This window comes from Dermochelys coriacea, chromosome 14 (assembly GCF_009764565.3).
Source record: "Dermochelys coriacea isolate rDerCor1 chromosome 14, rDerCor1.pri.v4, whole genome shotgun sequence".
Classification (NCBI taxonomy): domain Eukaryota; kingdom Metazoa; phylum Chordata; order Testudines; family Dermochelyidae; genus Dermochelys; species Dermochelys coriacea.
In genome coordinates this window covers 26,848,981-26,865,285 of record NC_050081.1, presented here as the reverse complement: position 1 = coordinate 26,865,285, position 16,305 = coordinate 26,848,981, and the positions used below count along the sequence as shown (strand labels likewise).

Genomic DNA, 16,305 nt, shown 5'->3' with positions numbered 1-16,305 from the left:
CCTAGAAAACTCTGCTTTTTACTGATAAATTTATTCCAGTCCCCTGAGCAAAACAAGCTATAAAGAGGCAGTTTTGCTGCTATAATTGCATCTACACTAGGGGTTCGCTGGCACAGCTGTGCTGGTCAGGGATCATTCCCCAACTGACAGAGCTGTGCCAGCAGAAGTGTGTAGTATAGAGCTGGCCTCAGCTGGACCTGCAAGCACACCCATCAGCATTGCCCTGGTAGCTATCATCCCAGGTCTCTCACACACATAAAGCTTCTGGCACAATGACCCTTTACCAGGTGATGTTTTACACTCAGTTGCACAGTGGCAAAACAAAAATTCCAGCTCCATTAAATCATACATTTATTTTTCAAGATAAACACATGTCGCTGTGGTATGCTACTCCACAATGGCAGCAAGTAGGTGCAGTGAGCAGCTGAACAGCCACTGGCCCTGAGGTGCAAATCAGCAGTGCTGAATGAATGAGCTCATGCTCAGCAGTTGTGCTCTCCATGCCCCACACCTTACTGCAAACAGACAGAGGTACAGAAATCCGTAACACACAATCTATGACTCCCTCACCACACTCAGTTACAGCCCTGATTCTGTCCACAGTGAAAACAAATGCAAAATTCCCAAAGATTCCCATAAAAACTGGTTATTATGCCATGCTGCTGTAATGCAGAGTTAAAACCACAAGTGTGGGAGCTTGCCCTAATAAAAGAACAGCTTACCTCTGCAATCTCAATGAGAGTGTCAGTTGAGAGCAGTCAGCACAGTTCAAAGCACCACGCTCTAATAAAATCAAGCCCCGTATAAGTGCATACTTAGGAAAGTAGGGCCCTGATAACATGCCATTGCTGTGCAAACTAAATAAATGCTCACCTTAGCAAACAGCCGGGGGAGGGATCAAAGCAGTAGTATAGTTTATCACTACTACATCTCATTAATACTGATTGGCCAGTTATTTACCCACACAAATATAAATCAAAGGACTCCAGAAAGCAAAACCCCACCAAATTCCAACTGACTGCACCAAAAAGGAGTGGCCAGACTTTCAGAATTCATCAGTACCGAGCAGCTCCCATCCTCCCGAAAGCTTTATTTACACACCACCTGAAATACAAATTACACATGTAACTCCCAAGGAGCTTCCCGGGGTCTGTGTGTGCTGGTAGTCCACTGTCACTGGGGGGCAAGGGGCCAAGAGCAGACTCAGTCTACTGGGCAACCAAGAGGGAGAGAGGAGAGCCGCAAGTCAGAGTGATGGGCCCTGTCACCTCAGGGGAGCATGGCACGGTGCCTGGATGGCCACCAGCTGCCTGCTCAGAGGCGGGCAAGTGTCTGGGTGGGGGGTTAGAGTTGAATGATTGACAAGTAAAAGCCTGGGAAGAAGAGCTATCCTGCCCAACAGGCAGATCCTCAGGGAGACGCCCATCCCCAGGAGCACTGGGAGAGAGGAGAAGCCATTTTGTGGGGTCTGGAGCCAGCCACTGAAAGGGCAGGACTGGCTGTGGGTGAGCAGGTGAGTCCCAGGGTGCATCAGGGTCCCCTGAGAACCGGCCTCTGGGTGCCAGGCAGCAACCCGTTAGCTGGGTCCTTTCCCTGTTCAAGGTAACACCCAGTGTACAGAGTTTTGTTTGGAAAACTCCCCCCCTCCCCAGCCAGGGGAGTTGCCCTCCAGTGCCTAGATAAACCCGTCACCACATGACAAGTGCTGCTCTGGTGCTAACTCAGGGCTGCCTGCCTGCCGGGCATGTGGCTGAGTGCTGGTGTAAGAGTCTGGAGTGAGCAGTTTTAGCAGAGTTATTGTAATTACTACCTGAGCCCTGCACCCCTTTGTGGAGAGGGGAAACTTTGGGGACAGAAGCAGCCTGATTCCTGCATGAAGAGGACACCTGCCAGCTGTGATCATCAGTGGCTGAAGAGTCCAGAGCCATCTCTGAACCCAAGGATCACTCAGGGAGTTTTGAGTGCACCATCTTTCACTTAGCTAGTCAGGGGAATTGTTTGTGAGACCCCTGCTCCCTAAACTGTGTCCTCAGACCAAGGAAAAGGGTTTGGGGATTTCATTACCTGCTGCCTATTAAACCTGCAGAGGGGCTCACCCTCTTATCCCACTTGCGAGTCCTTGGGCAGGACTGAACCAAGTCACCCAAGTTGCTTATTGCTGCTACAGAAGATATCTTTGGCACAGGTCAATCAAGGGTCCCTTCAAGGATGCATATCAATGGGACACAAATTTACTCTTGCTATCTCAGATCACATGACTGGGGAAATTCATGGGTTTTAACAGTGTGGGCACCGGTGACCCTAAGACTTGTGTTTTACCCTGTTGTGTTATATTTACAACCCATTTATTATAATTACTCTATTGAATATATTGTGTGTGTTGGTGTTATTTCTTGGGAGTCTCTATGTGGCAAGAAAGCAGGGGGTAACCTGGAATTACAATTTTTCTTCCAACCTGCCCCGGTGACCCTGCCAGAAAGGAGCAACGGGGGGGTGGAGGCATCACCAAATAAGTTCACATGGGAAGAAAATAAGGAAATTACACCTTGCTGAACTGGAGGTGGGATCCAGATGAACCCAGACCTGTCCATCAGAACCAGTAAGGAGATGGGCACTAAAGGAGGTAATTTGGTGGACTGGGGCGCTACACATATAGATAGCTAGATGCAATTAATGCTGTTAAAGTTGCAATTTCAGGCGCTCAAAGTTAGGACAGGCCAGCAATAGAGTTGCCCTTGCCACTTTGTATACGTACATGATGACACAGTCTTGAATTGCATGACCACATACTATTTTCTTCTGCCTCATTCAGTGCACAAGAGAGACAGAGCTCAGAGACTGAGGCAGGTTTATCTGTACACTTATTGTCTGATGTGTAGCCACCATATACCACCAGCCTACTGCACTGAATGAGGCAGCAGCCAAATGGAACCTTATTTCATTCACTGACCCTTGCTGAATGAGGGAATCATAGAATCATAGAATATCAGGGTTGGAAGGGACCTCAGGAGATCATCTAGTCCAACCCCCTGCTCAAAGCAGGCACAATCCCCAATTTTTGCCCCAGATCCCTAAATGGCCCCCTCAAGGATTGAACTCCCAACCCTGGGTTTAGCAGGCCAATGCTCAAACCACTGAACTAGGGAGTATTATTCTGGATCCCAGCCTCGTTGCAACGCAAACTCCATATGAGTGAGACAGGTCAATCTGGTCGGAAAAAATAGTCTCTGATCAAGTTATTTAAAGACTGCACCCTAATCCTAATACATACACACAAGTAGCAGAATTGAGGCTGCAGAAGTGATCTTTGCCATTTCCGGACTTTCAAGTGTGTCACTTTGCAATCTTAATGTTCATGTAGTTTTTGAATGGAGTTTCCTAATGTGTTTACAAAAGTGAAGAAATAAATTCCACTGTGTGCAACTATTTGCAACAGAGAGGTAGTTTGTCACCCACACAAGCTCTGCACACATGAACCCACGCTCCTGCAGCGCTCTCACCTCATACAGAAGGAGTAAGCAGTCTCCCAAAGAGACCTCCACCCAGCGTGTAGAAGCCCCTTCAGATCTGTTCACCTGGAGTACGTAGGCACATGCACGCAAAGTCAATGGTCAGTGGCCAGTACTCTATTGTAGTGTAACAACAGCCAGTGTTGATGCACATGGTACCTAACTAATCCATGTAACTCAGCCAAACCAAACCTAACCAATTTTCACCAGGTCAGTGCTAGCTACATCTATGACATGGGAACAATAACTGTACAAATGTCATGTGTCTGTCATGTCCTACTGGGGCCTTAGACCCTTAAAAATATGGAGCAAACACTGTTTTTGTAATGGCAAAACAGCATTTTACCACTGTCTTTGAACATGAGAGCCTCTAATGGTTTGTGCTCAATATGCAGAATGTGCGACGTTTCAGACTGAAAGATTAAAGTTAAAGATATTGGTGAAAGACCCATTACAATGGAAATGCTTGTGCAATCTTAACTACAAACATTGCTTCCGTGTGGAGTGTGCTTCCTCTAAACAAACCCTTGCACATTTTCCTGGGGTCTGCAGCATACCCACTACATGGCTGGGATGCTGCTGTATGCTAGTATTTCTATCACACTTCAATAGCTCTGATTTACATACTATAAAATCTTCAGTTAAATCCAAGAATGCCATTGCAAAAACAGCTATGACTTGTCACCGACCACTTACAAATCCTTATTAGACCTCACCCATGCTATCATGCAAAGGTTTGCTGTGCTGTATTCCTGACAGCACTTGGAGTCACCCTCACCACGCCCAGCCGCCCCCACATTACTCTGATATATTGTGCTCTGGCTTGCCTGTGCTTCTAACACAAGAAGGGAGTGCTGCAGTACTATCAAAGCGAAGGGAAATGCATGTGTTTTGAGAACATGATGATAACATTACTAACACAGCACTTGGTTTATAAATCTGTAGGAGATCGATGGAAGCAAAGGCAGCTAATTTCCCTCCATATTTACATTTAGGAAAATTAAAGTGAGATTGTTCAAGTGTTTTGGACACATTCATGAAATAAGTTGGTGGCATAGCAGGGATTTGAACTCAGCTCTGCTGATGCTTCGCTTTGCCTTGTACTGAGCTGGTTATCCAGATGTAAGTATTTCTAATCTGACATAAATTGTAGATCCACACAGTTACTGAGCAAAGTAGCTTAACGTCACTTAAACTGGTAATATCAGGAGCAGCTAATATGCTGAGGCTGCCTAGGAGCTGCTGACCTTGTGCCACCGTCTGGTTACTTAGCCAGCCCAGCAGGCTCGAGCCCATAGAGCATAACCTTTGTGGGCAGGGACTGCTCTTCCCCTTTGATCACCCAGTGCTGAGCATTTGCATGGCTTGGTTTGGTTTTTATCAACATTCTGAAAATCTCTGTTGCATAAATTCCAAGGCTGAATTTCAGTCCCTGGTGAGTTTCCATTTCTAGTACTTTCATTTCCTTGAACCCTACAACTAACGCTTCTGGAATGGGTAGTGATGTCGCTGCATTCATTTCTATATAATGGTTCTGTTCATTTGACAATCATATACCTGCCCTCACTTCCCCTTCTGTGCGCTGCCCTCTATGATTCTGTAGGTTGAACTGGCAGGGGATAATTAGCTTCCCACACGATCAGTAAAAAAAAAAAGCTGAGTACCAGAGCCCAGGGCAAGACGCAAAGCAGCTGCCCAGAACTGCACACAAGCCTGGGTCTCCCAAATTCTCCAAAGTCACACTGCATAGCCAAGACTAGTCATACAGTTAATCCAGCCTACATATACTCCCGTTCACCTCCAGCCCTGTCTCATGACTGCAATAGAGGGAGCTTTCCTTGACCCAATAACATTCATAGACTAAGGCCAGAAGGGAGCACTGTGATCAACTAGTCCAACCTTCTGCACAGCACAGGCCAGAGAACTTCCCCAAAATAACTCCTCGAGCAGCTGTAGCTCGCCCCATGGGCTTTACCACAGAGCCCCGGTGCTGCAGACTTCCCCCAGCAGCAGGCGGGAGGGGAGGGGGATGCAACCCCCAAACATCCTGGCAAGCCTCCTCCCTCAGCCAATGGAGAAGGGGAGAAAACAGCAACCGCAGCATCTAGCAAGAGGCAGAAGACAGCCAGGCAGACTGCAAGCACTCTCTGACACTTTGCAGAGCCCCGATGCTGGAACAGCAGGAGGGCAGCTGGGATAGCCCAGCTCCTGCCCCGCACAGAGAGGAGGCGCTCCCTGCAGCCAGCCAGCCAGCCCAGCACTGCCAGGCCCAGCTACTGGCCTGTCTGTAACCTCAGTCTGCAGGAGAGACTCAGGAAGGAACAATCCCCAGCCCCAGCCTGCCAGCAAGGGAAGGAAACAGACTGTCTCTCCTGCCACTGCCTATGGCCAGGTGGCCCTCCCTGAGATACTCCTCCCCCATGTCACCGTGCCACACACCTCCCCGTTCCACCCCACCAGACACCTCCCCTGTGCCACCCCGCTTCCCTGAGATACACCTCTGCCCATGCCACCCTGCCACTGCTGAAGATAATGGAATGCTCCAACTGGATTTCCTTCAGTGTGGAAGAGGGAGCTGCCAACAGGATGTTCTCCATGAGTGGCCCTCAACATTGGAGCCTTCTCCCTGCATAGTCTGTCATCGACCCACGGTGCTGGAGCCAGCAGAGCACACTGGAAGGACCACCTTTATTCATGGGGCTCCTAGGACTCAAGAGGGATTTTTTGGGAGGGTGGATTCTTTTTCTTTATTGGTTCCTTTGTGTAGAAGGTCATGTTGGCTGCTGCTTAATATAAAGCAGGTTTTGTCTGAACGTTTTGTCCTTCAAGGGGGCCCCAGCTTAGGATGGGGATAGGGCTGGTGTTTTAAAGAAATCCAAATAAAGGAATAACGATTAGTCTGAAGATGGTTTGAGTGAGGGCTGGCCCCAGATGGAGAGGGACAAGACAGCCTAGAAAGAGATTTGGTGTGAAAGTGTTTGAAACCTTACTATAAACCTTTGAATATACTAAGAAACCCAAAGCTGCACCACTGGCTGGATCGTTTGCACATACTGTGTAACAATTTTTTGGAAACTTAACATGTGGAATTTTTAGAAGGAACAGGTTAAGTCTTGCTGTATGAACTATCCAGTCAATTCAGTGCTATTTAGGTTCCTATACCAAGCCCATCATCATGATATCAAAACACCTCTGATAAAGACATTTAGCCCACATTTTTCTTGCTAAAAGACACTGAAAACTGTAGTATCTGATAGCAGTGGGCACACACGTCCCAGGAGCACAGCATGGCTGCTCATTCTCCCCTGGTTCTTTGCCTGGATTATGCTAGGTTTGGAGGGTTTAGCAGGTAAATCTAATGTGCCTTGTGTCTGGCAGGGCAGGGCAGGGCAGACAGGACTGAATTCCTGACATCTGCTTCTGTTGAGATTACCTTTCTGGGCAGGCTGGCCCTGCCTTTGCCAGGCTACTGGCTTTGCTTCAGTGCACATGCAGACCGTTGCTTAGTGGAACATTTTCAAAAGCACCTGAGTGACTTGGAAGCCCAAGATCCATTTTCAGAAATGACTTAGGTGCTTAGGAACCTGGGACTCCCTGGAAGCCAGTGGGAGTCTGGCTCCCACATCAGTGAGGCACTTTGAATATATTCCCCTCAAACTTGCATCCTCTCTCTGTCTTTGGTAAAAGAGGTCAGGAGAAAGACCAGTCCTGCGCTCTTCCCTTCTACTTCCTGCTGGAGCCAGCCCACGGACAGACTGCAATTCTTGTCAAGACCCAGGACCGTACGTTTCAGCTGGCCTGTGCCCCCCACAAACCCCCCAGCCGTGCTGTGATGGCTGGCCTCCCTGACAGTAAGGTGTTTTCAGCCCCTGGATTGAAAACACTGTGATGAGAGAGTTACTGCTGCCCCAAAGCACCAGAGACTCCGGGCACAGCATGCATTGTTCCTTAGGCACCTACATAAGTCTTAAACACGTTGGTAACTAAGTCACAAGTCATGGGCAGAAGCTGTCTCCCACGTCCTATTCCTTGGCCACCTGCAGCTCAGCCACTATATTAAGGCTGCAGAGGGTAATGAGATGGATATGGAGTGCCATAAGGCAAGAATGAAGCCACATAGCCACTGCACTTTCCACTCCACACACAAATTCTCTGTACTGTTACTCCCCACTAGACAGCTGACAAACAGGTTGCAGAGGCCTTACAAGTGCTTTGTATTGCTTTTTACACATTGTGAAAGTGCCACCCAATGAAGGCAAATCAGTGTGTGAAAGTGCCATCCAATGAAGGCAAAATAATGGGACAGTTCTTGGTCCAGAGCTGGCTGCTGGCCAAGGAAGCTTCCCAAGCCATCTCCAGCATTGTTGGAAGACACGTTCTGCTCCATACAAAGATTTGCAGCTAGGGGAGATGACAGTAGATATAAAAAGTGCTGACAATTTTCAGTGATGCAGAATTTGCATATGCTGCTGCTGCTTCTTATATAAGGGATTTCTGACTAAACACAAATCAGAAAAGCAGACACTGAAACGTACGTTTAAACAACCCCTTTGAGACACTGCTATTGTGTAAATGTCTTCTCCCATGCATGAAACACACACAAATAGGATTCAGAGTAGCACACTCTGCTACCTCAAGGACATAAGAACGGCCATACTGGGTCAGACCAAAGGTCCATCAAGCCCAGGATCCTGTCATCTGACAGTGGACAATGGCAGGTGCCTCAAAGGGAATGAACAGACAGGTTATCATCAAGTGATCCATGCCCTATCACCCCATCCCAGCTTCTGGCAAACAAAGGCTAGGGACACTATTCCTGCCCATCCTGGCTAATAGCCACTGATGGACCTATCTTCCATGAATCTATCTAGCTCCCTTTTGAACCCCGTTATAGTATTGGCCTTCACAACACCCTCTGGCAAGGAGTTCCAGAGGTTGACAGTGTGTTGTGTGAAAAAATACTTCCTTGTGTTTGTTTTAAACCTGCTACCTGTTAATTTCATTTGGTGGCCTCTTGTTCTTGTATTATGAGAAGGAGTAAATAACACTTCCTTATTTACTTTATACCACTCATGATTTTATAGATATATGATTCTATCATATCCCCCCTTAGTCGCCTCTTTTCCAAGCTGAAAAGTCCCAGTCTTGTTAATCTCTCCTCATACGGAAGCTGATCTATACCACAATCACATCGCTATTCAGCTCTGAGGGGAATATTTCCTAGAAAACAATCCGACACAACAGGTGACAGCTCCTGGGGACATATCATAGCATAGCCCAAGCATTTTACGTCGTCTCTACACCCTTCAAAGGGGCCACCACAGTCCTTGGCATAAATGAGAGTGGTCCTGAGGGCCAAGCCTTCTTCTGCCCTCAGCTCAGCCCCTACACCAGGGCCATGGGTAAGGAGGGAGTTTCCCAGGGTCACATGTGGCCACACAAATCAGCTCCTGTATTTACACCACCACATACACAGACACACAACTCTCAGAATTTCTCAGTAGCTCTTCAGCTATTGCAAATCAGATAACATGAGTGTTTGGTGGTGAGGTGTACTTGAAGCTGGTTTTCAGGGCAGGACTAAAATCTGAAATTGGACAGCCCTGAAGACGGCTTGGATCTGGGGTGGTGGAAGCAAATGTCAATGTTAGTGACAAAGATGGAAATACCTGCTATGAAGGGGGTGTTTCCATTCGCCAAAGAGTTCTTGTGTTAGTGGCAGGTTGTCATTGTTAGCATATGCAGCACTAGCCAGGGAAAGACACACACATTTCTAACCAAGCAGGAGGTCATATGGACCCCAAGACTCTATATAACACAATAATGAACCCAGGGCAAATCAGATCTGACCTGAGGGCATGGATCTGGATGCGAACAAGCTCACCACTGAGGAGTACATACTTATGCAGCAGATGCAACTGGGAGGCTCCCTAACCCAGGAGGAAAGGCCTCATACAAAGCACTGTGAAATACAGCTTTACTATAGACATGAGTTGAATAAATGCCCTTAGTGAGCTCCCAGCACTGCATTACTGGGGTGTTGAGATATCACTGCATTGCACGGTGACGGCAACTATTGACTTCAGCAAGGTGTGGAACATACTAAAGGTGAAAGGGTTTTAAAGAAATGAGCATTTCTCACATGCGGCCCTCAGGGGGTTTCCTGGGTGGTGATGGGGAGGGGGGCAGGGCAAAGCATCAGCTCCTTTCCCTCCCTCCCTGTGGCTCCTAGATGCGCCGCTCTGCATCATCTCTGGAAACAGGTGGGGAACAATGCTGAAAGAGCAAGGTGAGTTCTCGACCTGGGAGGAAGGGGGACTTAGGGGGGCTCACGCTTTAGCCCTGGGGTGGTTGGGCAGTGGGGACTTAAGGAGCCTGGCTGCAGACCAAGACTCCAGTCATGGGGCTTCAGGCGCCAACAGCCAGCTCTGGACACGGGGTTTGGGGCACTGACCCCCAGCTCTGGCCTTGCAGCCCTGGCCTTCAACCACAGGTCTTTAGGCTCCAACCCCTGGCCGCGTAGCTGCAGGCTCCAATCCCCGGCTCTCATTTATGGCGTCAGCCCCCAACCCCGGCGGCAGCCACCGTCCCCAGGTGCTGATCCACAGCAGCACACTCCGACCCCCAGCCATGGTCGCTGACCCTGGCTGCCGACCCTGGGTGCAGATTCCCAGCCCTGGCTGCTGGCCCTGGATGCAGATCCCCGGCCTCAGACTCCAGCAGGAGCAGGTGCTGGATCCCAACCCCTAGCCCTGGCTACACAGCAGCAGGTGTGGACCCCAAGTGCCACCCCTGGTGGCGGCTGCTGGCCCCACGCGCCAACCCCTTGCCACACACTCCGACCCCCAGCCCTGGCCACTGACACCAGACACTGCTCCTGGATGTCGACCCTGGGCTCGAGCGGGTGCTGGCCGTAGGCACCAATCCTTGGCCCTGGTCACATGACAGTGGACGCCAACCCCTGGACTCCAATACCTACCCCTTGCCCCAGTCACATGGCAGCAGGCTCCTGCTCCTGGACCCCAAGCACCAACCCTTGGTGCTAACCCCCGGCCACATGGCAGTGGGTGCCGATCCCCAGGCCTGACCACACAGCAGCAGGTGCTGACCTCCAGCCACCGATCCTCAACCTCCAACCATGCAGTAGCTGGGGGGGGGGGGGCATCCATTGCACCTGGCCTCTGCTACCTCCCCCAGCCCTGCATCCATCTTCCCTGGCCCCCGCACTGCCTCAATCCCCACCCCATCCAGGTCTTAATTATCCAGGTCTTGCTGTGAAAAGTGATATTAATAAACACACAACTGGTGTGGGCAGAGTTGGGATACAACTGGTGATTAGCACCTTTAACAAGACCCTTAACCCCAGGTGTCCTCTCTCCTCCAGTGCTGGGAAGGCCTGGGCCACAAGCTGGCAACACTGCTCTGCCAGGGCTCAGCCCTGCACACAGGTTAGGGAGTGTGAGAAGAGCCAATGGCAAATGGCCAGAGGGTCTGGGGAAGGCAACAGCTCCATCCTGAGCTAGCCACCTGCACGAAGCCACCAGATTCGTACAGCACCAAGCGTTTTTCATGTATGTTCCATCAAAGGGCCCCACTTGTGCAATCCTTCCCTCCTAGGACCTAGGCTGATGCTCGTGTATCTCCTTCCCTTCCAACCCTGCACTCCCTTCATGAGCCCCTTCCCCCCACCCTGCACTTCCCCCTGCTCCCCAAGCCCCACACTCCCCCAACTCCTCTCCTGAGCCCCTTCCCCCCTCACTCCCTTCCTGAGCTCCTTCCTCCCTCACCCCGCACTCCCCTCCTGAGCCCCCCACGCTGCACTTGCCCCTGCTCCCCAAGCCCTGCACTCCCCTAACTCCTATCCTGAGCCCCTTCCCCCCACCCTGCACTTGCCCCTGCTCCCCAAGCCCCACACTCCCCCAACTCCTCTCCTAAGCCCCTTCCCCCCACCCTGCACTTGCCCCTGCTCCCCAAGCCCCGCACTCCCCCAACTCCTCTCCTGAGCCCTTCCCCCCACCCTGCACTTGCCCCTGCTCCCCAAGCCCCACACTCCCCCAACTCCTCTCCTGAGCCCCTTCCCCCCTCACTCCCTTCCTGAGCTCCTTCCTCCCTCACCCCGCACTCCCCTCCTGAGCCCCCCACGCTGCACTTGCCCCTGCTCCCCAAGCCCTGCACTCCCCTAACTCCTATCCTGAGCCCCTTCCCCCCACCCTGCACTTGCCCCTGCTCCCCAAGCCCCACACTCCCCCAACTCCTCTCCTAAGCCCCTTCCCCCCACCCTGCACTTGCCCCTGCTCCCCAAGCCCCGCACTTCCCCAACTCCTCTCCTGAGCCGCTTCCCCCACCCTACACTTGCCCCTGTTCCCCAAGCCCCACACTCCCCCAACTCCGCTCCTGAGCCCCTTCCCCCCACCCTGCACTTGCCCCTGCTCCCCAAGCCCCGCACTCCCCCAACTCCGCTCCTGAGCCCCTTCCCCCCACCCTGCACTTGCCCCTGCTCCCCGAGCCCCACACTCCCCCAACTCCTCTCCTGAGCCCCTTCCCCCCTCACTCCCTTCCTGAGCTCCTTCCTCCCTCACCCCGCACTCCCCTCCTGAGCCCCCCACGCTGCACTTGCCCCTGCTCCCCAAGCCCTGCACTCCCCTAACTCCTATCCTGAGCCCCTTCCCCCCACCCTGCACTTGCCCCTGCTCCCCAAGCCCCACACTCCCCCAACTCCTCTCCTAAGCCCCTTCCCCCCACCCTGCACTTGCCCCTGCTCCCCGAGCCCCGCACTCCCCCAACTCCGCTCCTGAGCCCCTTCCCCCCACCCTGCACTTGCCCCTGCTCCCCAAGCCCCACACTCCCCCAACTCCGCTCCTGAGCCCCTTCCCCCCACCCTGCACTTGCCCCTGCTCCCCAAGCCCCGCACTCCCCCAACTCCTCTCCTGAGCCCTTCCCCCCTCACTCCCTTCCTGAGCTCCTTCCTCCCTATCCCCACACTCCCCTCCTGAGCCCCCCACTCTGCACTTGCCCCTGCTCCCCAAGCCCCACACTCCCCCAACTCCGCTCCTGAGCCCCTTCCCCCCACCCTGCACTTGCCCCTGCTCCCCAAGCCCCGCACTCCCCCAACTCCGCTCCTGAGCCCCTTCCCCCCACCCTGCACTTGCCCCTGCTCCCCGAGCCCCACACTCCCCCAACTCCTCTCCTGAGCCCCTTCCCCCCACCCTGCACTTGCCCCTGCTCCCCAAGCCCCACACTCCCCCAACTCCTCTCCTGAGCCCCTTCCCCCCTCACTCCCTTCCTGAGCTCCTTCCTCCCTCACCCCGCACTCCCCTCCTGAGCCCCCCACGCTGCACTTGCCCCTGCTCCCCAAGCCCTGCACTCCCCTAACTCCTATCCTGAGCCCCTTCCCCCCACCCTGCACTTGCCCCTGCTCCCCAAGCCCCACACTCCCCCAACTCCTCTCCTAAGCCCCTTCCCCCCACCCTGCACTTGCCCCTGCTCCCCAAGCCCCGCACTTCCCCAACTCCTCTCCTGAGCCGCTTCCCCCACCCTACACTTGCCCCTGTTCCCCAAGCCCCACACTCCCCCAACTCCGCTCCTGAGCCCCTTCCCCCCACCCTGCACTTGCCCCTGCTCCCCAAGCCCCGCACTCCCCCAACTCCGCTCCTGAGCCCCTTCCCCCCACCCTGCACTTGCCCCTGCTCCCCGAGCCCCACACTCCCCCAACTCCTCTCCTGAGCCCCTTCCCCCCTCACTCCCTTCCTGAGCCCCTTCCCCCTCTCCCCACACTCCCCTCCTACCCCGCCCCGCCTCGCGGCCCGAGCCTCTCGCGCCAGGCACTCGGAGCCGCCGGTCTCCTACCTCCAGCAGCTGCACGTAGCTCGCCGGGAACCAGCCGCGCAGCCCGTCCTCCTTCTGCCCTTCCCACCAGCCGCCGTCCGGCACCTGCAGCAGCGTGAGCAGCTCCCCGGCGGCGAAGCGCAGCCCCTGCCGGTGCCGCTCCCCGGAGAAGGGGTAGAGCGTCTGGCAGCGCGAGCCCGACATGCTGCGCCGCCGAGCTGCCCGGCGCTGGCAGAGCGGAGCGGAGCGAGCGCGAGCCGCCCCCGGGCCGCGCCCCCCGGCAGTGACTCGGCTGGGGGTCGGGGCGGGTGAGAGTAGAGTGACCCCACGGGGGCAGCGGGGGGCGATGGGACGCTGGGGGTGGCTGCAATGAGTCCAGAGTGTGTTTGTGGGTGTGGCTGGGAGTGACAGCACGGGGTGGGGGTGATGGGCTGGGTGATCGGGGACGCTGAGAGTGACTCCAAGCTGGGAGTGTCTCGGGCGGGGTTGCTGTGACTCCAAGGGGGGGGTGTCGGGGGGGTGGCTGGGAGTGACACCCCGGTGTGTGTGGCACTGGGGAGGGGGTGATGGGATGTATCGGGGTGCATCGGGGTGCTGAGTGACTCCAAGGTGTGGGGGGGATGTTGGGGTTAGCTGTGAGTGACTATGGTCTGTGGTGGGGGGGTGAGGGGATGTATTGGGGGTGTCTGAGAGTGACTCCAAGCTGGGGGGGAGGAGTGTCGGGGGGGTGGCTGGGAGTGACACCCCGGTGTGTGTGGCAGTGGGGAGGGGGTGATGGGATGTATCGGGGTGCATCGGGGTGCTGAGTGACTCCAAGGTGTGGGGGGGGATGTTGGGGTTAGCTGTGAGTGACTATGGTCTGTGGTGGGGGGGTGAGGGGATGTATTGGGGGTGTCTGAGAGTGACTCCATGGGGGGGGGAGTGTCTCGGGCGGGGTTGCTGTGACTCCAAGCTGGGGGGGAGGAGTGTTGGGGGGGTGGCTGGGAGTGACACCCCGGTGTGTGTGGCAGTGGGGAGGGGGTGATGGGCTGTATCGGGGTGCTGAGTGACTCCAAGGTGTGGGGGGGGATGTTGGGGTTAGCTGTGAGTGACTATGGTCTGTGGTGGGGGGGGTGAGGGGATGTATTGGGGGTGTCTGAGAGTGACTCCATGGGGGGGGAGTGTCTCGGCGGGGATGGCTGTGACTCCAAGCTGGGGGGGAGGAGTGTTGGGGGGGGGCTGGGAGTGACACCCCGGTGTGTGTGGCAGTGGGGAGGGGGTGATGGGATGTATCGGGGTGCTGAGTGACTCCAAGGTGTGGGGGGGGATGTTGGGGTTAGCTGTGAGTGACTATGGTCTGTTTTGGGGGGTGAGGGGATGTATTGGGGGTGTCTGAGAGTGACTCCATGGGGAGGGAGTGTCTCGGCGGGGATGGCTGTGACTCCAAGCTGGGGGGGAGGAGTGTCGGGGGGGTGGCTGGGGGAGTGACACCACGGTGTGTGTGGCAGTGGGGAGGGGGTGATGGGATGTATCGGGGTGCTGAGTGACTCCAAGGTGTGGGGGGAGGAGTTATCTCAGGGGTGGGGGTGACTGAGAGTGACTCCAGGATGTGTGTGTGGGCAGGGGGTGTCTCGGGGGTGGGAATGGCTGTGACTCAGAGGTGTAGGGGGAGGTGTGGGGGTTGGGGTTAGCTGTGAGTGACTTTCTGGTCTGTGGGCGGGGGAGGTAATGGGATGCATTGAGGGTGCTGAGAGTGACTTCAGAGTGTGTGTAGGGGAGGGATCTCTGGGGTAGGGGTGGCTGGGAGTGACACCATGGGGGGACTGTGGGGGGGGGTGATGGGATGTATCGGGGTAGCCATGGGTGACTCCCAGGGTGTGTTGTGGGGAGGTTGTCTCGGGGGTGGCTGACAATGAGTCCAGAGTGTGTGTGTGAGGGGGTGTCTCAGGGGTGGGGGTGGCTGGGAGTGACACCACGGGGTTTGTGGGGCAGGAGGTGATGGGCTGTATCGGGGGCACTGAGAGTGACTCCATGGTGTGTGGGGGAAGTGTCTTGGGGGTGGGGATGGCTGTGACTCCAAGGTGTGGGGGTTGTTGGGGTTAGCTGTGAGTGCTTATGGTCTGTGGTGGGGGGGGGGTGAAGGGATGTATTGGGGGTGTTTGAGAGTGACTCCATGGGGAGGGGGGAAGTGTCTCTGGCGGGGATGGCTGTGACATCAAGGTGTGTGGGGGGAGGGAGTGGCTGGGAGTGACACCATGGTGTGTGGGGGGGGTGTCTCAGGGTGGGAATGGCTGTGACTCAAAGGTGTGGGGGGAAGAGGTTGGGGTTAGCTGTGAGTGACTCTGTGGTCTGTAGGGCGGTGATGGGATGTATCCGGGGTGGCTAAGAGTGACACCACGGTGTGTGTGTTGGCGGGGGGGGGGGGAATCAGATGTATCAGGGGTTCTGAGAATGACTCCGGGGGAGTGGGGAGAGGAGTCTAGAAAATGGGGGTGGCTGAGAGTGATTGTATGGTGTGGGGGGGAATATGGTTAGCTCAGTTGGAAGTGGGGTAGCTTAGAGGTTTCAACATTTGCCTGCTAAACCCAGGGTTCTGAGTTCAATCCTTGAAGGGGTCATTTAGGGATCTGGGGCAAAAATTGGGGATTGATCCTGCTTTGAGCAGGGCCTTGGACTAGATGACATCCTGTGGTTCCTTCCAACCCTGATATTCTATTATTCTATGCCCGACACTTCTACGACCAGGGGTATGCGCACCTGAATGATCGATCACTTTATATGTATGGCATAGTACTTAGCAGTATTTTCAACAATCCCAGTGCATATCTCCCCCCCTTTTGCAATTCTCCACCAAAAAATTTTATGCTTATAAGAAGCACACGGGATCTTTTTCAGGGGAAAAGGCAATATGCTGCATTTATTGAAGATGCAACAATTAGTATATGCATTCAATCACACCATACACACACACTGTCCCATCAGTCGATGTTAT

The 16,305-nt window shown here is 54.2% G+C and overlaps 1 protein-coding gene across 5 annotated transcripts in view; it reads right to left on the bottom strand.

The window, feature by feature from the left end:
* Positions 1-13,607, bottom strand: part of GAS7 (growth arrest specific 7) — a 224,225-nt gene extending 210,618 nt beyond the window's left edge. For 3 of the 5 annotated variants that reach the window (XM_038371403.2, XM_038371402.2, XM_043496444.1), the window contains exon 1: positions 13,356-13,595. In XM_038371403.2, the coding sequence (XP_038227331.1) occupies positions 13,356-13,538 (183 nt within the window). In that variant the 5' untranslated portion in view covers positions 13,539-13,595. Of the gene's footprint in view, positions 1-13,355 lie in introns of all 5 variants that reach the window. The other 2 variants (XM_038371401.2, XM_043496449.1) reach the window with 2 other exon arrangements.
* Positions 13,608-16,305: the final 2,698 nt, after the last annotated feature.